General features: G+C 40.9%; 2 protein-coding genes across 6 annotated transcripts in view; one reads left to right on the plus strand and one right to left on the minus strand.

Annotated features, from left to right (window-relative positions):
- Positions 1-2,164, plus strand: part of podxl (podocalyxin-like) — a 14,399-nt gene extending 12,235 nt beyond the window's left edge. Inside the window, exon 8 of the mRNA XM_077543340.1 lies at positions 727-2,164. Within this exon, the coding sequence (XP_077399466.1) occupies positions 727-924 (198 nt within the window). The 3' untranslated portion in view covers positions 925-2,164. The remainder of the gene's footprint in view (positions 1-726) is intronic.
- Positions 778-19,112, minus strand: mkln1 (muskelin 1, intracellular mediator containing kelch motifs). 5 transcript variants are annotated; one of them, XR_013288239.1, is made up of 19 exons: positions 18,986-19,112; positions 17,737-17,806; positions 17,400-17,542; positions 17,027-17,190; positions 16,828-16,937; positions 15,090-15,282; positions 14,900-15,016; positions 14,614-14,679; positions 12,963-13,075; positions 12,663-12,875; positions 11,237-11,458; positions 11,032-11,161; positions 9,090-9,237; positions 6,049-6,163; positions 5,708-5,847; positions 4,881-4,983; positions 4,730-4,784; positions 4,065-4,287; positions 778-918 (listed from the first exon to the last, which is right to left on the minus strand). XR_013288239.1 is itself a non-coding variant. In XM_077543338.1 (18 exons), exons 1-18 carry the CDS (start codon positions 19,063-19,065, stop codon positions 4,166-4,168), a joined length of 2,190 nt encoding a protein of 729 aa, XP_077399464.1. In that variant the 5' UTR covers positions 19,066-19,112; the 3' UTR covers positions 2,228-4,165. The 5 variants fall into 5 exon arrangements, 4 of the variants coding, with proteins under 4 accessions (XP_077399464.1, XP_077399463.1, XP_077399462.1 ...); XM_077543338.1 differs by lacking the exon at positions 778-918 and having other exon boundaries at positions 2,228-4,287; positions 14,939-15,016; positions 17,027-17,115; XM_077543337.1 differs by lacking the exon at positions 778-918 and having other exon boundaries at positions 2,228-4,287; positions 17,027-17,115.
- Between the last annotated feature and the right edge of the window lie 967 nt (positions 19,113-20,079).

Here is a 20,079-nt window from a genome sequence, read left to right on the forward strand (position 1 = left end):
GGTGTCATTTAGTACCTTTATTTTCACTTTAAGCGAGGACAAGTCGGACGAACTTGCCTATCTCTTCCATGTTAAATTCAGGCGCCTTTCGCTCTTCATTTCTGATAAATCATAAGTTTTCAACCTGCTCTCATTTGGTCATTTTTCTTCTGATTAAAAAATTGAGAACATGCTCGTGTTCCCCAAACCCTTGCCGTTCTAACGAGCCATTTCTTGAATCTGTATCTTGAACCGTTAAGTCGTGAGAGGCTTTTGTTCAAGGGGTGCGTCTCTCATACAATCTCAATGGAATGTGGGGCGCGTGATGGCTCCAAGTCAAAAATGGGTGTGCGTTCTTAAAGCGACAGTGAGATATTTTTAGTTTCTGTTGATTATGGTTAACTTCCACATTTCTTGACCGATTTTTGTCGTTTGAATTTTAAACTGTTCAGCTCATTTACATTTTTTTAAATACATTTTCAGGGACAGTGAAATACTTTTAGTTGATGTTGATTATGGTTAACTTCCACATTTCTTGAGCCATTCCAGTCGTTTAAATTTTAAACTGTTCAGCTCATTTACAAGAGTCAGCAGTCCCATTCAAAATTTCCGCGGGAATTTTTCTAGTTCATCAACAACATTGTGCCTCAAATGAACATCATTTGAGCAAATGCCTTTTTGAGGAATACAGTCCTTTAACCATAGCAACTTACAATTATTGGGTAAATGTCCTTTGGAACTCACCAGCAACACCTGACTGAGGAGCTGCACACGGTCGAGAACGGTTACCACGACAACCCCACACTGGAGGTGATGGAGGTGCAGCCGGAGATGCAGGAGAAAAAGTTGGCCCTCAACGGCGAGTTCAACAACGACGGCTGGATCGTGCCCATCGACAACCTGCTCAAGGAGGACGTCCCCGACGAGGAGGACACGCACCTGTAAAAAAAGTGACAGCCTGGCACAGATTAAACATGACCACCAATAAAACGGGACTGCGCAGCGGGTATCCACACTGAACTGCTTCGACGCCTGGCTTCGACATACAACGCAAGTGAGGTTACACACGGTGCCTTTACAAAAGGGCTTATATAAATGCTCATTATACACTTTGTACACACACCGGCTTTGTATATCCCACAAAACAAGTTCAAAGACACTTTAAAATATGGATAATTACATCTAATTGGGATGGTTGCTTTATATTCCCCAAAAAACAACAATGCTGCCTTAATACGATCAACCTTGACCCAACGGATATTTGTTGAGTGATGTCTCCAAGTACATCGATATTAAACTGCTCCTAGGTGGCCAACAAAAAAATGTTCTTTATACTCTATTTAATTATGTCACTACTGTATGTTTTTATAAATTACAATATAAGAGTGCTATTACATTTTTTTGTTGTCACTGTCTTTTACTTGGGTATCAAACTTAAGTCTGATGACAATCAGGCACTACAGGCCAACTAAATCCTTCTTATTGCTGAACATTGTAAATATCGAATTATTAGTTTTATTGCTGATGCTGTACGGTTCGAGTCATTTTTGACCTGAGCACGTGAATGAATGTATCCAAATGGTTTCCTTCCCCTTTAAACCAATTGATAACTATATCTCAACTTCAAACTACAGTAATCCCCCGCTCTTTGGCAAACAGTGAAAAAAGACACGAAATTGACATGCTGCTAATATGTTTATAAATGCCTGTTAATATTTGGAAGCATAAATATACCACAAACTTCACAAAATTTATTTCAAATTCATCTTATTACCCTTAAATATAAATGTCTAACGGATTAGCGGCATTCTATTTTGAATAAGAAAAATAAATATGTGGCTCACCATAATTTTCCACAAATGGCTTTGGCGCAATCTTGTGGCATTTTAGGGCACTTCATAAAAAAACGAAAAATGCACCCATGTCACTTTTTCAGGCAAAAAAAACAACAACGGTGAATTTGTTAATAGCTGACTGTGAATATGTAGGGGATTACTGTATCTGATAATTCATCACCTCCAATTAGACGCGTTTGTGTGTTTGATATCTCAAGTATGTTTCCAGTATTTGTACTTTTTGTATTTATGGTTGGTTTGCTGACAGAAGTGAACAACAGGGGTCTAACACACTGGAAGTTGTAAATTGTTGTCACTACATTTTGCAAATAAAGATTTTTTTTTCCACATACAGGAGTTAAATTGCATTTTGAACACGTACGAGAAGAAGAAAGAAAAGACAAAAGTCAGAATATAAGAAAACCTGAACAAAATACAATCTTTATTCATTATTTACATTACATACAATGCAATACTACAATGCTTTCTACACATTCCACGGAGAAGTGCTCACAGATTGGACAGTACCACACTTGGAAGTCCACAGTTCCAACCAGGGCTTGAGATAAATGACGATGTGGGACGGGGGAGGAAATTAAACAATAATATTTGGCATTGCTTTTAACAAAAGGTGCTTTCGATTTTTTTTTTTAATATATAGTTATTTTAGACTTTTTTTCCCTCTCAATTCGCAGACACGCAGCAACATACACACACACACTGTTCCAACACAAAATATGACCAGTGTTAATGAAAAAGAAGCACGGTGTAATCAAAAGCTCCCATTACTTGCACTAATGACAAGTCATCAATACAAGTAAACATACGCCATTCTGTACGCATCAATGACATTTCTAGAAAGGGCTATCAGGGCCACGCTGAAATACACAATGAGAATAAGAATATTATTACAAGAACGAGTATAAATATTGGGGAAAATGGAACTCAAAATTGTACATGATTTATTGGGGGAGAAAAAAAAGTAAAAATATTGACAGAAAAAATGTAGTTCAATTGATTTTTTGATAAGAAAATGGTAATTTGATGAGAAAAATATTATACACCGGTAATCACAAGAAAAGCAATTTACAAAGAAAAGTTTTATTTGAAAAGATTGAGTCATAATGTCAGAGAAGTAAGCAGCAATATTGGGGGGGAAAAAATTTTCAAAAAAAAAGTCTTCATATTCCAAGAAAAGTTTTGAGTTTAAGAATTGAAATCCCAGAGAGGAAATTTAAGATTGTTCATATTGTGTTTATTCTAGTCTAGGGCAGCATAATGAATTGTATTTTTATGAAAATCACAATAGTATAAGAAAAAATGAATTTTAGGAGAAGTAATTTCTTTTTTTGTAATTAAGTCAGAATGTTACAAGAAAAAGTTGTAAATTTATGTGAACAGTTTTGAAAAAAAATCTAAGGTTAAAAATAAATCAAGAGAAATTAAATTTTAAGATACTCAATTTTGAAGTTTGACGTTCTAAAAGAATCAATTAATTTTGAAAGAAAAATTAATGACCTTTACGAAACATTAAATATCATGACGGTAAAGTCCCATTACATTTAATAATTCATTTCTATGATGCAGAAGATGCACACGATGAATTCCAAACCACAATGTACATCTTGTGAACCTATCAAGTCCAATCAGAAAAGCACCAAATAATTCTATTCAAGTGTCTCTAGCATGAGGGGGAAAAAAAGGCTTTATGCTTGTGTTTTATTACAATGGGTGCCATCCCATTTCTTCCATTTTAGGTTATGTTTCAAATTTTATTACCATTACAGCTGTAAAATTAGCTAAGCCAAATTTTTTACATAAACTTTTATTTTTGCTCAAAGGCATCTCCTTTGTCTTAAGGTCCTGTCATGATGGGTAATACATAAAATTGTGAGCATAACTGTAATATACTCTGATGGAGGTTATTGATTGCACAAAACTACTAGGAGTGCTGTTCTACTTATTAATAATATATATATATATTTTTTTTAACTCAAAACATAGCACGTTTGAACATGATCAGCTAGGTGTATGGATGCAAATGATCGAGGCAGGAGAGGAAAAAAACAAAAGCTTGGCAGTTGGTCGTCTCACACGCACGCATACACACACACACACACGCGCACACACACACACGATTTCACACTAGTATAGCACAGTGTTGGCTAGACGTGTCTCAGTTTCAGGGTGGCAGCAGCAGATTGTGACGTAAAATGGAGGGAGGGACGAGATATTAGAAATGGAAAGTACCTGGTGCGTCGCGCTCCCTCTTCCACCTGTGTCTGAGCATTTTTGTCCAGTTGGCGAGGTCGTGGTTTGTCACAAGGCAGGGGGAGGGGACAAACGGAGGGCTAAAGGGTGATGAGATCCACTAGGTTGCCCTTCGGCGGAGTCATGCTGTCGGGAAAGAAGTTGACGAGTGTGTCGAAGAGCTGCGTGCGCTGGGCGTACGTCTGGTCCACGTCCGAGAAACCTGGAGGGCATTTTACATTTATCTAACCACCATAAAGTGCTAAAAGGTGAGTTTAATGACTTAATACTGTTTGTGTAAAGTGCTAGTGTGTGCTTAGTTAGCAAATGTTTGCCAAAGTGTGTCATGCTTTTTCTTTGCCTTTTCTCATGATGCTAAATCAGACAATTGATGGCAACGATGAAAAATGTGATAACCGTAGAACTAGAAATGGAACTTAAGATGTAGGACACATCTGTAATTCATTTGATAAAAATATTGTCTAGCCGGTTATGTATAAGGCCAATATAGATTATACTAATAAATATGACCATAGTTGCATTTCATTGGCGGTGTAACTGTATCCTGCATAATGACAGTATTGCTGGCTATCGCTAAACAGTTACATCAGTATATATTCAATGTCTATCAAAAGATGAAGTCAAAAATAAGTTTGGAGTGTTACCCAGGGGGATGAAGTCGTTGCTGGACTTGAACAGAGCTGAGGGCAGGAGCTGGAACTATAGTGCAACCATGAATTGTCATGTCACACAGGAAAAAATGTTAAAGCAGCCTTTCAACTGACAAAATATCTGCAAAAAGGACAAGTCCAGTACCTCTTTGGTCTCCTCGGGGTCTGTGTGGTCCACAGTGAGCGACAGGTCGTCCTGCAGGTATTTCAGTGCGCTCAGCGGCTCCGATTGGGCTTTTTCTTCAAACCTGGACACACAAAAAGAGATTTGTGTTACTGTAGTACTGATAAATAGTCACTAGATGGCAGCCGAGTCACTGAAATTGTGTACCCTCTACAGCAGAGGTGGGCAAATGTGTGCAGAAGGGCCACATTTAAGTTTTGCAAAACCAATTGAATGGGCCCTGTCATTTGTAGATTAATTTTACTGTCTATGTAAAATGGTTTATCTTAATAATATAATTGTCAGATCTTGATTGTACAGTTTCTAATTCTATTTAATTTTATGATTAAAAAAGTCAGTTAATGTTAATATTTAAAAGGTTTTCTCCTATTAACAGTTAATTAGAAAAATTACAAAATAAGTAAAATCAAACGTCCATGTTGCTCTATAATTCTTTTTTACAATATACCAACCAAATATTTAAACAAATGAATAAAAAAGAAAGCTTTTTATTTTTTAATTGTTCTAATTTTGTAGATGAAATATGTGTAAAATACATAAGATTGCTTTTCAAACAAAATAAAAAGTAAATTGTTCCGCTAATAAAGTTTTCTTTTATATTTATAATAAAAAAAACCTAATTATTTAATAAAATAAAGAAATGCAAAATATTTTGTATTGTCAATTTTTCTAATATTACAGCACTTTTGATCATGTCTGCTTAGTGGACAAAGAATGGCCATATGTGTGTCACATGGATAATGTCAGAGCCCCAGGTGGGAACATGGTTCTGTCGAGCAGCCACAGACCTGTACTTCCGGATGAGATATCTGCAGTGGCGCAGCAGATACTCCTTGGAGGGCCGACACAGTTTCAGTGACCAGAAGTCGTCCAGACGCATTTTAGGAGAGCAAGACTTGCCCGGATTGCCGCCAAACAGGTAATGCACCTGGGAAGACATTGATGGAAAAATGACCTTTTTGTATGCTAATAGCGGGAGCTCTGAAGGGCCTGTGAGCTTATCAAGAGTGAAATTAAACAAGCAACTAAATCTTTTTATGAATCATGCTAAACATTTGCATTGTAGTTATGTTATGTTGCTATTTGCCACAAAAATGGTGTGATGGGTACGTGAAATAAAACACCATACCTTATGCATCTCGTCGTAGACCAGCTGGTGAGCGAAGCGCGGACACGGCTCCTCCTCCTGCAGGACCTTGCTGGGGTTTTCCTTCATTGCCTGGTCGTTCTTATACACACAGGACCTTGGATAGCAACAAAAAAATGGAAGAGCAAGAACATTAGCATAAATTAACTCTCAAGGAAAACTGTATAAATACGCCACCACATGGCCAGTAAAAAGTTACGTTTCTGAGCCCATTTGAAGACTTTAATTAAAAGGTAGGCCTTTACATTCTACAATAATATCAAGTACTAGTGTTCCACAAATAGTAGTTGTCATTGATCCCTCCTCAAAAAACAAAAACAAGCAATTCAAAATATTCCAGTTCACACATGGACATTAAAAGATTAACTGTGAGCCCATTTGAAGTGTTTACTTAGGAGGGGTCCTTTTCTTAAAGTTTATTCCAATTATATTAAATACTGTGTACAATTGACTTAAATAGCGTCTGACCCTAATAGACACCGTGCCCTAGTCACTGGGTGCATCAGCTGCTTAAGATAAATAAAACAAATGCCCTAAATAGACACCTCCTTTATTCACATGTTATAAATGCCATCATTCATACATGGATAGTAAAAAGTTGAACCCGTTCAAAGTCTTTCATTAGGTAGAAGTGTTTAATTTTAAGTAAAGTATTCGTCCGTCCGTCTTCTTCCGCTTATCCGGGGTCGGGTCGCGGGGGCAGCAGCTTTAGCAGGGAAGCCCAGACTTCCCTCTCCCCAGTCACTTCACCCAGCTCCTCTGACGGGATCCCAAGGCGTTCCCAGGCCAGCCGAGAGACGTAGTCTCTCCAGCGTGTCCTGGGTCATCCCCGGGGCCTCCCGCCGGTAGTACATGCCCGGAACACCTCCCCAGGGAGGCGTCCAGGGGGCATCCGAACCAGATGCCCGAGCCACCTCAACTGGTTCCTCTCAACGTGGAGGAGTAGCGGCTCGACGCTGAGTCCCTCCCGGATGACCGAGCTTCTCACCCTATCTCTAAGGGAGAGCCCGGCTACCCTGCGGAGGAAACTCATTTCGGCCGCTTGTATCCGGGATCCTGTTCTTTCGGTCACGACCCACAGCTCGTGACCATAGGTAAGGGCAGGAACGTAGATCGACCGGTAAATCGAGAGCTTTGCCTTTCGGCTCAGCTCCTTCACTAAAACGGACCGATACAGCGTCCGCATCACTGCAGACGCTGCACCGATCCGCCTGTCGATCTCCCGCTCTAACCTACCCTCACTCGTGAACAAGACCCCAAGATACTTGAACTCCTCCACTTGGGGCAGGATCTCATCCCCGACCCGGAGAGGGCACTCCACCCTTTTCCGACTGAGGACCATGGTCTCGGATTTGGATGTGCTGATCCTCATCCCAACCGCTTCACACTCGGCTGCGAACCGCTCCAGTGAGAGCTGGAGATCACGGCTTGAAGAAGCCAACAGCATCACATCATCTGCAAAAAGCAGAGATGCGATGCTGAGGCCACCAAACCGGACCCCCTCAACGCCTCGGCTGCGCCTAGAAATTCTGTCCATAAAAGTTATGAACAGAATCGGTGACAAAGGGCAACCTTGGCGGAGTCCAACCCTCACAGGAAACAAATTCGACTTACTGCCAGCAATGCCGACCAAACTCTGACATCGGTCGTACAGGGACCGAATAGCCCGTATCAGGGGGCTCATAATCCCGAAGCACCCCCCACAGGATTCCCCGAGGGACACGGTCAAACGCCTTCTCCAAGTCCACAAAGCACATGTGGACTGGTTGGGCGAACTCCCACGAACCCTCGAGGACCCTGCTGAGGGTGTAGAGCTGGTCCACTGTTCCACGCCCGGGACGAAAACCACACTGCCCCTCCTGAATCCGAGATTCGACTTCCCAACGGAAACTCCTCTCCAGCACCCCTGAATAGACCTTACCTGGGAGGCTGAGGAGTGTGATCCCTCTAAAGTTGGAACACACCCTACGATCCACCTTCTTAAAAAGGGGAACCACCACCCCGGTCTGCCAATCCAGAGGCACTGTCCCCGATGTCCACGCGATGCTGCAGAGACGTGTCAACCACGACAGCCCCACAACATCCAGAGCCTTTAGGAACTCCGGGCGGATCTCATCCACCCCCGAGGCCCTGCCACCGAGAAGCTTTCCAACCACCTCGGCGACTTCAACCCCAGAGATAGGGGAGCCCACCTCAGAGTCCCCAGACTCTGCTTCCTCAAAGGAAGGTGTGTCGGTGGAATTGAGGAGGTCTTCGAAGTACTCTCCCCACCGATTCACGACGTCCCGAGTCGAGGTCAACAGCACCCCATCTCCACTATACACAGTGTTAACGGCGCACTGCTTTCCTCTCCTGAGACGCCGGATGGTGTAAGTATTCGGATAATATTAAATCATATTTCCTTTTGTAGCGAGACAGCGTTTTTGGCGGATTAGTGTTTTAGTAGACCCTTACTGGAGGTCACTCCACAACACTGCAATTAATTGTAATACTTAACAGTAGACTGGTAGTATTCTTTAAAATCATTCCCAAAATAAATCTTAGAAATAAATGTCTGCTTCCTAGTAGATGCCTTCCCCAATCAGAAATTGGTTAAATAAATGTACAATTTGCGAAAATAGTTATATTTTTTCTTAATTTGATAGAACTATTAGTTAAAATCTAAACTAGGAACCTAGTTATACTTTATAAATCCTATGAGGGTAAATTAAGGGAACAAAAATAACCACCTTGGCGGAGATAACAAATCACAACCCACGCACCAAAAGAGTAATGAGCACACATCCACATGAAAAGTCTCACTGGTCTGTTTGAATGAGCTTCGGGCAGAACAAGAACAGCTAAAATCAATGTGCTGGAACATTGAGAACGACCTGTACTTTTCCAACCACTGATTCAAAAACGGTGAGTGCAGATACAGGACGCACACACACACACACACACACACACACACACACACACACACACAGTCGCACTCGAGAGGTGCTACTCTGCTGCACGTAAGCTCCCTTCGGGTACCCTACCAATTGTTGCGGGCGATGTCATAGATCCAGAAGGAGTTGCGTACGTTCTCCTCGCGTTTGTCTTTGTCCTTGCTGAGGCCCGACAGGACGTGGATCTCGTTGAGCTCAGGGTCAATGGTGGCTCTCTGGGTAAAGCCCGTCATAGGTACTAGGGAGGAGAGGGGGGGGTGTTGAGTGGCGGTGGAGCAACGAGGCAACAATCATTTTTCAACCTTGGACTTAACGTTTACTTTGAGCCATTCAAAATACGAAAGACTACGAGAAAAATAGCAAAGCAGCAGAATTTGAGGCTCTGAAAAAGAATGCAACACAACAGCAAGCCGCCATGGCAACAAGGCCAGACGGGAGTGCGCGCAGCATGCAAATTCTGCCCGACTTTCATTTCCTACCCAACACCTCATTTGCGGTAAAATCCCTCAGCTCGGCTCTTTTTATGAGAGTCAATAAACCATGTTTGACAACTGGCAAGACATCAAAATAAATACTTCATTACGATCATTTTTTTGAGCTTTTTCTAGGGCCCACTAGCAGGGATGTGATTTGACCAAAGTGAAATTATCTGAAAATTTAGCCGGGGGTCTGGGGGCCGCCGGCACCCAGCTAGGTCCAGGGCAGTGCCCTGGTGGGGGGACAAGGGGGGCGAAGCACCCCGGAGCTCATGGGTTTTCCGTGTTTTTAAGTACTTTCAATGCACTCGCATGACAAAGAAATAGACAAAACAACAGCATAAATTTTCAATGTATATTGAACTATCCCATATAAAATGGCAGTTTTAGTCAACTCAAAATCAGTCACATTCAAAAACATTGGACTGCCTTTGCTTTTAAAAACTATCACTGAGAATATCATCATATCTAACTAATGTGATTACTAAGTTAACACATGAATAATGTTGAAGAGTTCAAATTTCATGAACAAATAATTGTATCATGACCAAATGAAAAGTAACTCATATTAGAGCATACCACAAATGTCTTTGTTATAGCAGAAGATGTTATCTGTCGGAGTCATGTGCATACACAATGAACTACTAAAAAAAATTAAAAAAAATAAAAAAATCTGATTTTTTTTTTTTGGGGGGAGATAAAAAAAAGCGGAATTCCGCGAATTAGCGGAAAAATCACATCCCCGCACTAGTCATTTACACGCTGGTTATAAAGCAGCACAGGTACGCTTACAAGAGAGCTCCATTGATTTAGCTGGCTGCAGGTCAAATTGACCCCTTTTCTTTTTGGACAAATTAGTGTGTTATAATGTGCTTATAACAAACACGCTTAGACTCAATATTGCCAAATTTTGCATCCTAGTGCCTTTAAGACTCAAAACTGGGCAGAGACTTATTTTTAGGCGCTAAAGCATTTCTTCATTCGATACCGCCATCACTGACTGTACTTTATTAAATATCAATTCATAAGTGGTGCTAAAGGCTTGCTTTGTTGACAGGCGCCTTCAACGATGCTACAGCGGTGCTTCCCTGAGCTGCAGATTCACTCACATGAGAGTGATACAGATTTACAAAAGATACAAAGAAGCAACTGTTTGTGCTGGTCGCTTCCTCCCTTACAGTTGTTTTATTGCACTGTGGCTGGCAATTTGTCATCTTTTATGGGTCCAAATTGTGCTGCATATTTATTGTAGTTAGGGCTGAGACAACAGACAACAACAACAACAAATATTAGCAATGAATTCAAATTTGTCAGAAGTCTTTTCGCCCATGTTGACATGCAACGCTCCTAACAAAACAGCTGTGAATAGAAGAGCAGTTCAGTGTTGCCAAGTTAGGAACTTTACCACCCCATCTCGCAACTATTTTTCAAAAAGTGACTTCACTTTAATTCTTGCTGAGAAGAAAACATGAGCGAAATGGCATCAGGTGAAATAAAACAAATTTGAAAATCTCAAGGTTTCAAACCACCCAACCCGAACTCAACTCAAATCTTACCCATGCCCGAGTCCTTCTTGGTGCCATCAGATATGATCTCCACGTGGTCTCCATCCACGTCATAGCTGAAGAAATCATTGAGGTAGGTCTTAGACCGCTGACCGCCAAACACGTAGAGACAGCGGTTCCTCTGGGAGAGGGAGGGGGGGAAAATGTGATTATGAAACAAGCTCATCAGGAGGGACAAATCATTTTGCTGACTCACGGTGTGGAAGAGCATGCAGTGTCCAATACGCGACTGGATGTCCTCTGGGCCGGCGTTGCACGAATCTTCCCGCAAAAGGCTCCACGTGGCCGCTTGGCAGTGATAGGCGTAAAGGCCGCTAAACTGCGGCTCGGACGTGCGGGTGTCCTCCACGCTGCCGTTGCACGTCAGTATCCGACCGCCAAACGTGTAGATCATGTGCTTCTCTGAGTCCATGCACATCTGTTTGGATGATAAAACGGTAGGTTGAGATGAACGGGCACTCATGTTGAATGCATAGAAATTTTCGATGAGTCATGTTAAAAGCCACTGAACGCAAATTAAAGAGTTTTTGCAGATTTGCGACCCCTCTGGCGAAAAGAGGAATGGAAGCCAGCGACGTGCACACGCCCAGAGTGCCGAGTCGTTAGTTAGTGGTGGTTTTATTGTGCATTGCTTATCATAAATAAACCCCATCGCATTTTTGTGACAAGGTCTTACCTTTTAAGCACGCTTTGGGTCCCGTTTCATCCTCTTAGGTCTTTCCACATACTACAATATTCGCGCTTCTCTAATATTGATCCACATCCACCCACGACGCTTGTGCGACTTCAGTTTTGCCCTTTTTGTCACAATTGACAGGTGTTATCTTTTCCTGATCACCGGTATCCTGACCGCGGTCGGGGGACGCATTTCTCTCCATGGTCAGAGTCATTTCCGGGGACAATTACCGCTGCATGTCGCCAAAGTTTCGGCCCGATGGTCGAACAAAAGGAGCCACCGGGAGATGGAGGGTCGCACTGCAGTGTTGGTTTATTATTATTTTGACACACTTTTATATCCGCTTGTCTTTATTTCCGCGGTCGCGCCTTCCAACGCTTCCCGTGGAGCGAGCGAGCGTGCACGCGCCTGTCAAAAAGATTCGGTCCCGAACACCCGATCATTATTTCACTCTACAAGAAAATAGGGGCAACAGCCATTATGCCACGGTAGTGCCTCCTATCCATTACACAATTATTAAAACATGTGTGGGTGGAAAATATGGTTATTTTAAAACTGCAATTTGCGTCAATCTTGCGTTTTGGACCTTTAAATGTAAGCATCAAAGCCCGTATCCCACTGAGTGGCAAATGATTGCGAAGATAGCAAATGTTGATTTCTCATCAGGGCTTGTTCAACGTCACAATGTTCACTAAAAATGTTCGCCAGAAGTTCACCTAATATTTGAATGTTGTTTTTTTTGTCACAAGGAAAGTTTCCAAATTTCCTTGCGACACAAAATAACAATGGCAAATGTTACGCTTGATTACGCAACATTGAACCAAACTTGACGAGGAATCAACATTTGCTAACTTTCCCCCCCTATACATACTGTACTTTAGAATAATTATTTTGTATTTTAGTGACGGTGAGAGGACTTTGACTTCAACAGACTTTGAATGGTTACCTGATGGTCGAACACCAGCTTGGGCCCCCCATCAGCCGACGTGTCCTCGCTGAGGAGCGCCCACGTGTTGACATCAATGTCATAGCGGTAGAAGTCACTCTTCAGGGACTTGCTGTTCCTGACGCTGGAGTCCAGGTAGCGGCCCAGCGTGTAGATCTGGCGCCGCTGGGAGTCGATGCACATCTTATGGCAGGAACGGGCACTTGGGCCGCTCTGAACAAAACACAGGCTTATTGAAGTTTGTGAGACGCTGTTTCGGGCCAATGCAGTTCGTTTAGCCTTGTGTTCTGACCGGATTACCTCTTTCTCAGTGTCTCTCGAGATGCAGACCCACTGGTTCTCCTGAACGCTGTAAGCCCAGAAGTCAGCAAGGTCCTGCGTGCCATCCCAGCCGCCGAACAAGTACACCGTCTCTGCAGGACACAAACCATGCTTGATAAATGTCCAAAGTTGAACTCGTTGGTATGACATGATCATCCTGTTGCTTCACAGAAAACTGTAGTAATGATGCCAAGCGCTAAAAAACTTTCCAAGGGAGGAATTTACAAAATTGAACGTTGGTTTTCAATGGGGAACCTAAATATAGATGGGGAAAATGCATATGAGCATAAAGGAGAACTTTATTTTGCATTGATGTCTGCAAAACAACACGTTTATATCTATGCTTGATATCTTTCTATTAGTACCCTCAATTATGAGCTGATTCACATAATTCTCATGGAAATTACCAATTTGAATTATTTCCAAAGTTCACTGATGGTGTAGTGGTAGGTTCAGTTCCCACTCAGTGACGACATGAACGTGGGTCTGACTAGTTGTCTACGCGCCCTGCAACTGACTGGTGACCAATTCAGGGCGTAGTCCGCCTTTGTCGAAAGGGATGGATGAATATTTCCTAAAATCCCTTGGATATATTTGGAAATTTACCAGAAATGTTCCACCCTTTAGTGGTATAGTGTTCTGTGTTAGTGTCTACTTCAATACATGGTCTGGCACAACATATTTTATTCAGGTGAGGGTAGGGCTGGGCAATAAATCAAATAATTCGGTACATCATCATTTTAAAAATTCGAATCGTTGCTAAATCGTGAAATTGAGTTTTATCTTCTGGCTTATTAAAAGCTTTTGTTCTTATGTTCTGTTACATCCAAATGTTATTGTGAGTTGTAATTTTGCACTAGTGGCAGAATTCTGGACGGGTGGTTTACAGGACATGTTTACAAAAGCTACCAACTTACTTTGTGGCATTTAAGCACAAACTATGAATGTTAAGTTTATGTTAGAACTGATTTAGAATCAGTATACATTATTGTTGTCTGAACAATTTACACAGGAATCATTTTTGAATGAATAGAACCTTTAAATGAATGTTTGTTGATTTTATTATATTAAAATTGATTAAAATCGCAAACGTAAAAAATAAAAATAAAATAAAAAAATTGAGATTTTATTTTTTAGCAATATCGCCCAAGTCCTAGGTGAGGGGAAATAAAGCGGAGTAATATATTTAAGACCATGTTTTTCTCTCTCTCTTTCTCTCAAAGCAATTATTAGGCATTACGTACATAGAAGCGAATGCCACTATTTGAGGAAAAACAGCAGTGGAATATTTGCTAATGGCTATAAAAGGAATGCTCTTAGAGCAGTCTCAATTTTCCCAAAAAATGAAACTCTTGTTTAAACATCATTGAGTACAACAACACAAAAGGTCAGCGTGTGCCTTTCTGAAACAAAGCCCTTCTCTTGGCTCGGCAGACAATAACGTGTCATTCACTGGCACGCACACTTCCAGCAGGGAAGTACACATCAACCGCCACCCGATACGGAATCATCTGATTAAACACAAATAAAGCGTCGCAAGAGTTGTGCGGAGGAGGAAATGAGTCAGAGCGCTTCGCTTAGTTAAAACAGCAAAGTCATAACACTGCTTTGTATGTGCGTGTGCTCTCACCAGTCTGAACGTCAATGACCATTTGATGTCCTCCCCTCATCCCTGGCCTGTTGTCGTCACCATCGCCTGTAGTGCGCAGGAAGGCGGCAACAAAGACGGCATGTGAGTATGGGATGCATTGGGGGAGGTAATGGGAACGAGAGAGGATGGTGTGGAATGGGTTGGGAGGTTGAAGGGTCAGCGACACCCAAACACACAAAAAGGAAAGCCACATTGTTTTAGCGACAAAGCTTTGACATGACACTGAAATGTTTGGATAAGTCCCACTTTTAATAGATGGGCTCACTGTTCGTGTCGTCTCTGTTGATTTCTTGGGCGCTTGTACCTTTGTTGCATTTGGGGATGATCTGACTCCACCTGGGCTTGTACTCCTGCTGGCTGATATACTGGTTAAATAAACCGTCTATGAAGAGAGAAGTGGCATCAGCGCGTACAAGGACCGGACAAAAACAGACTCTCGGAAAACGGGGCCGGACCTCGAACGGCTTTGTCGATGAGGTCCTCGCAGGCGTCGAAGTCGCCTTGCAGCACCAGCCGGTCGTGCAGGTGGGTCAGCATGGGGTGTTCAAGTGCTATGCGCGTCTTCTTCTGCAGTGACTCGAAGGCCTCTGTGTAGTTGTGCTGACGGAAGTGTTTGAGGCAAAGGCGGATGGCTTCCTGTTCTCTGTACTGAAAATACATTCAAAGAAAAAAAAAAAATCAAACGCACACTTGTCACTCAATGCTCACCCAATCAGGAATCCTTTCTTTGGATTGACACTACGACACACACTGTTATCTAGTCAAGTCTTGAATCAAATGACTGGACAGGACAAGACCAGTAGAGGGTGCTGGAGATTCAGTTCGATAAACCAGAACTAATCTAAAGATTTCATACATCTACTTTTTCATTAGACTTTTGTATTTAGAAGCAAACATTGCTTGTATGCTTAATGACGTGTTCCGTTTTCAGAAACTGCACATACTTTTTCACTCGCTCCCTTTAAGCAGAATACACCTACATTTTAAAACACTAATTGAATAAAAATAATGACTAAGAAATATTTTAAGGTTGTTTCTGGTCAATGGAGACAATTTTTCCTGTTACTTCCCTAAAAATCTTCTTCTTCTTTTTTTTTAACCCTCAGATGCATGACCAACTAATACCGACACTCAACAAAATAATTATTTCATGTCTGGCATGTTTTTTAATTTGCATTTCATCACAAAACTGCATTGGCTTGGTGTTCTGCCCTGGCTAGAAGACTCATCTGTGTCACTCTGGTATTGTTTATCAAGAGGAGGGGGGCTGATTTCTATGAGTCCCTGCATTTCTAAATGGCCTGTAAACTCCAGGTGGACAATATTTTGGGGTCTCCTGGTCTGATTTCAAACTCCATAATAGGATCTACCTCTATCAGGGTCATATGCACAGCAAGTTCTCAATTCTTGATGTGAACATGAAAGATTTTTGGGTATAAACACAAAATTATGAAGGACGGCGGCCCATTGTGCTGCAAGCAACTACTACAATGGAACTAGAAGCAACTTGTCATTGAGAAAACTATTGTTTGGCCTTCTTTTCATAATTCTGTATTTATAGCACATTTTGGCATCGACAAAAAAGTAAACCTCATAAAAATTGGCTGAGAAACGAGCAACTTGTGACTTGAGTTAAATGTCAATGCATTGCCTCTGATTGGAACGTTGCCCCTGCCAAAATGGCCGCCGCGTAAATGTGTTGTTTAGCTGGGCTGCTATAGAATGCTGGCATTTTATATATTATGTGTTGTCTTTATATCTTTGAACACAAAACTCATGGATGTGGAAAACAGCACATAAATCATAGGGGATGTCATTAAAGTGATAATACTTTGAAGTTAGACATGTATGTTATTGTGTTACGGTAAAAATAACCAGGGTAGTCAGACTGCTAGGATTACATGTTTGGATCAACAGTAAATGTATACCTGACAATCACAGTTGATAAAAATCAAATGTTTTTAGGGTTAACCTTTGAAATTCCATAGAAAGTACTTGGTGTCATTTTTGACCCCACTTGTGGAAAAGTGTGGTACCTATACAAAAATTAAAATAACTTCAACACTAGAATAATTACATAAAATATCAATTAGCCTTATTTCAAATACAATTTATTTGAGGAATGCATCAACGATCAAACGAAAATGTAAATTGAGCTAGCCCTTTATTTTTCCACACATGCCCACATCTTACCTTGCTGTACCAGTTAAGGCAGGGCTGCACCACATCCGGATCCTCGATACCATGCAGCTCAATATACCAGATGCTGAAGTTAAAACTTGGACCCCATGACATCAGAGGCACTGAGGGACAAAATGTAGAGAAAAAAAATGGGTGAACCAGCTGAAAAAAGTGAACATTTAGATTTGCATCGAAGCTAACCATTCCTCACCTATTTTGACGAATCTGCAGGGAAACATCTGCTCGTCGATCTTGTGCTTTAAGGTGAACGTTTCCTTGTTGTAGTCGTTCTTAAGGCCACTGGCAGAAGGGAAGAAAAAAAGAGGCCACCCTTTCACTACTTCTACTGTTGGACGTGCAGAGTTCTCGCATATGCTGGGAAAATCGGTTAAAGGAGACATGTTTTTTTTTTTGTCTTTCATTTGAGATACGAGGGTTTTGGGCTACAAACATGTGGTCAAAACTCATATATCAAAGTGCCACTTTATTTCTACACAGATATTAAAATGTGAATTTTCCATAAGATTTAACCATCAATCATAACATTTTGTATTAGCCAGTATTTGTAAGCAGATCAAGCTCACCTGGACAAAAGCTCAGTCATGTTTTCTTCGCTCATGCCACCGAACACCTTGAACTTCTTCAGGTTGCAGACGTGCGTTTTCTCATATTTCCCGAAGGTGATGCTCTGAACAATCGCTGGCCTCTCCAGTTTCAAGATTAAAAACTGAAAAAGCAGGGACAGCATCCTCAATTCAGCTGGTTGCATTTTGATAGGAAAACATTTAGTAGTTAAAGAGAGACGTCGCACGGACATATTTTGCCAGTTAAATTACAACTAATATGACAAATAAGCACAATGAAACAATGCAGAAGTTGTTATGCAACACTGGTTAAGAACTGGCATATTGCAGCATTTACCTGTGGAGGGTAGTTGCTCTCAGATGACCACCTGGACGACTGATCATTAGGTTTGTCTACCAAAATGTTCCTAAAAACAAACAAGCAAACAAACACACACACAAGAAAACAAGACAGCCAATTAAAAAAAAAGAGAAAAAAAAGCACATATGCATTTATGGGGACAACAATCACAGACTATGTTCATTAAAGATGCCCTAATGGCAATTAACCTTCATATGTGAGCATTGGATTGTGAGAGGCAGCCAAAAAGAATGTAAAAATTCCACACAGAAAGGCCTGGATTTGAACCCTCATCCTCACAGCTGAGGCAAATGAAGCCATTTTTTCACCGCAACGCCTAATTCATGAAAAATCACATGTTGGTGATTCTCAAGTATCTTTTTGAAATGGAGTTCCGCAAAAACAATAACTGCCCAAGTACAGTTCACTTGTATTTAACTTTTACAATAAATAATTTGCAATAATGATTAATAACTGTTTGTTTTTTAACACACATATAGGTACACTTTGGTTATTTATGTGCAATACATTTCATTTGACTTGTTATGTTCTTTATTTTTATTTTCTATATTTCAGAGGAGTGTTAATGTTGTTCAGCCTGTGCAAAATGTATTCTAGTTTATGGTACTCAATTTAAGACTTTGAGAATGGCTTGGTTTATCTTGTGATTTACTATAAAGCTGGATACCAATATTATCTTGCTTTTTGTTCGTTCGTTGGTTTGTTTTTGCTTGTGGAAATCAGTCAGCTCTGCATTTAGGACGCAACAAGATGACATTGTCACTGCATTTCAAATTGAAATACTGTAACCACTATTGCATTAGCTGGGAAAGTCCAAGTAAACGTAGTGTATTGTTTGATTGAGTTCAAATGTTTCTGTCATGCATTGTGGAGGTCCTGCAAATCCCCCCTCCCCTCTGTTGTTATTTATATTGCGTCTGATATTTACTGACACTATCACTGATAAATAGCAATGCAGTGGAAAAAGAAAAACGTAACACGTATATTTTCCCGCACAGTGTCGCGGCGTGAATATTTTATCCTCCTAGAATGCTAACTAACCTAAAATATCCTTTCCACCGAGTGCCTGTCACAAACCATTCGAAAAATGTCGCTAGCATCGTAGCCAATGCTAACTAGCCTGGATTTAAGACGAGTAGCTAGGCCAATGCGCTAACTAACTCGGTGCACACATCAAAAAGGCTGAAATGCAGATACCGGGCAGACGAATGTGGAAATTACTCACTCGGGTAAATACGTGGAGGAGTACGAGCTCCATTTAAAAACGCTGAACGTGAGAACCCTGCTCTCTGGAACGACAGCCATCTTGTTGCAGGAAGAAAAAAAGGGGGGTTGGGGGAGGAAGCTAAGGAAGAGGCACGTTAGCTCTAAAAGACACACGACACCTTTTCTGTTCAAATATGCAATGTAACACCATATTGCCTATATATATTTTTTAAATCATATTTATTATATTTAAACCACGAAGCATCTCTTAAAACAACCCCCCAAACAATAACAAATCCATATTTTACTCTACTTTACAATACAATGGTTTTATTTACACACACGTTAAAAATTCAGCTTCTATTGAACACCCACAATAAATAGCCGAATATAATAAGTATAAATTGTCTGCGTTAAGTGGGAATTTCTGACACGTAGTAGGGCTTTAATACAAAAAGAAAAAAAGGGGGCAAAAACGGACGCACTACATTGACAAAACGAGCAAGCTTGCCCTGACAAATATGGCGGCGACAAACACGCGTCATGTACGTATAGCTGCGTGAAAGACCCGTATCACTGGCTGTAATTTTGTTAATTAAATACTCACAAAAGTTCTAAAACATAGTATGTTCACATCCTGAGATCCACGTTGCCTGTAACATACATTAGTAAATCAGAATAACAAATTGATTGATCTTGAGTGAGTCATTTAACTAGTCTGCAAACTGAATGTGAATTTACGGGCAAAATTGGCTTATTTTTGTGTGCTAAATTGTGCATGTTAATTATATGTAATTTCCCAAACAGGATCAAATAAAGTCTATCTGTCTGTCTGTCTTCCATTTAACATGAGTTTCAATGTCATGGTTTATTATGAACGCAGTCACATCCTCAGTTAAAAAAGGTTGCGCTTATATGTGCAACATTATCTCAGTTGTTTATTTTTACTTCCCCTCTCTAAAATGATTCTCTTTTTTGTTGTAAAGGACATAGGTCACATTGATTCTTTTCTTTTTTTTTAACATTAGAAAATATATATCCACTGTAAATGTACTGTGTGTGTACTGTCTTGCTGTGTGTCACCAAACATGCAAGCAATTTTGATTTTCAATT

This window comes from Vanacampus margaritifer, chromosome 15 (assembly GCF_051991255.1).
Source record: "Vanacampus margaritifer isolate UIUO_Vmar chromosome 15, RoL_Vmar_1.0, whole genome shotgun sequence".
In the NCBI taxonomy this organism is placed as follows: Eukaryota; Metazoa; Chordata; class Actinopteri; order Syngnathiformes; family Syngnathidae; genus Vanacampus; species Vanacampus margaritifer.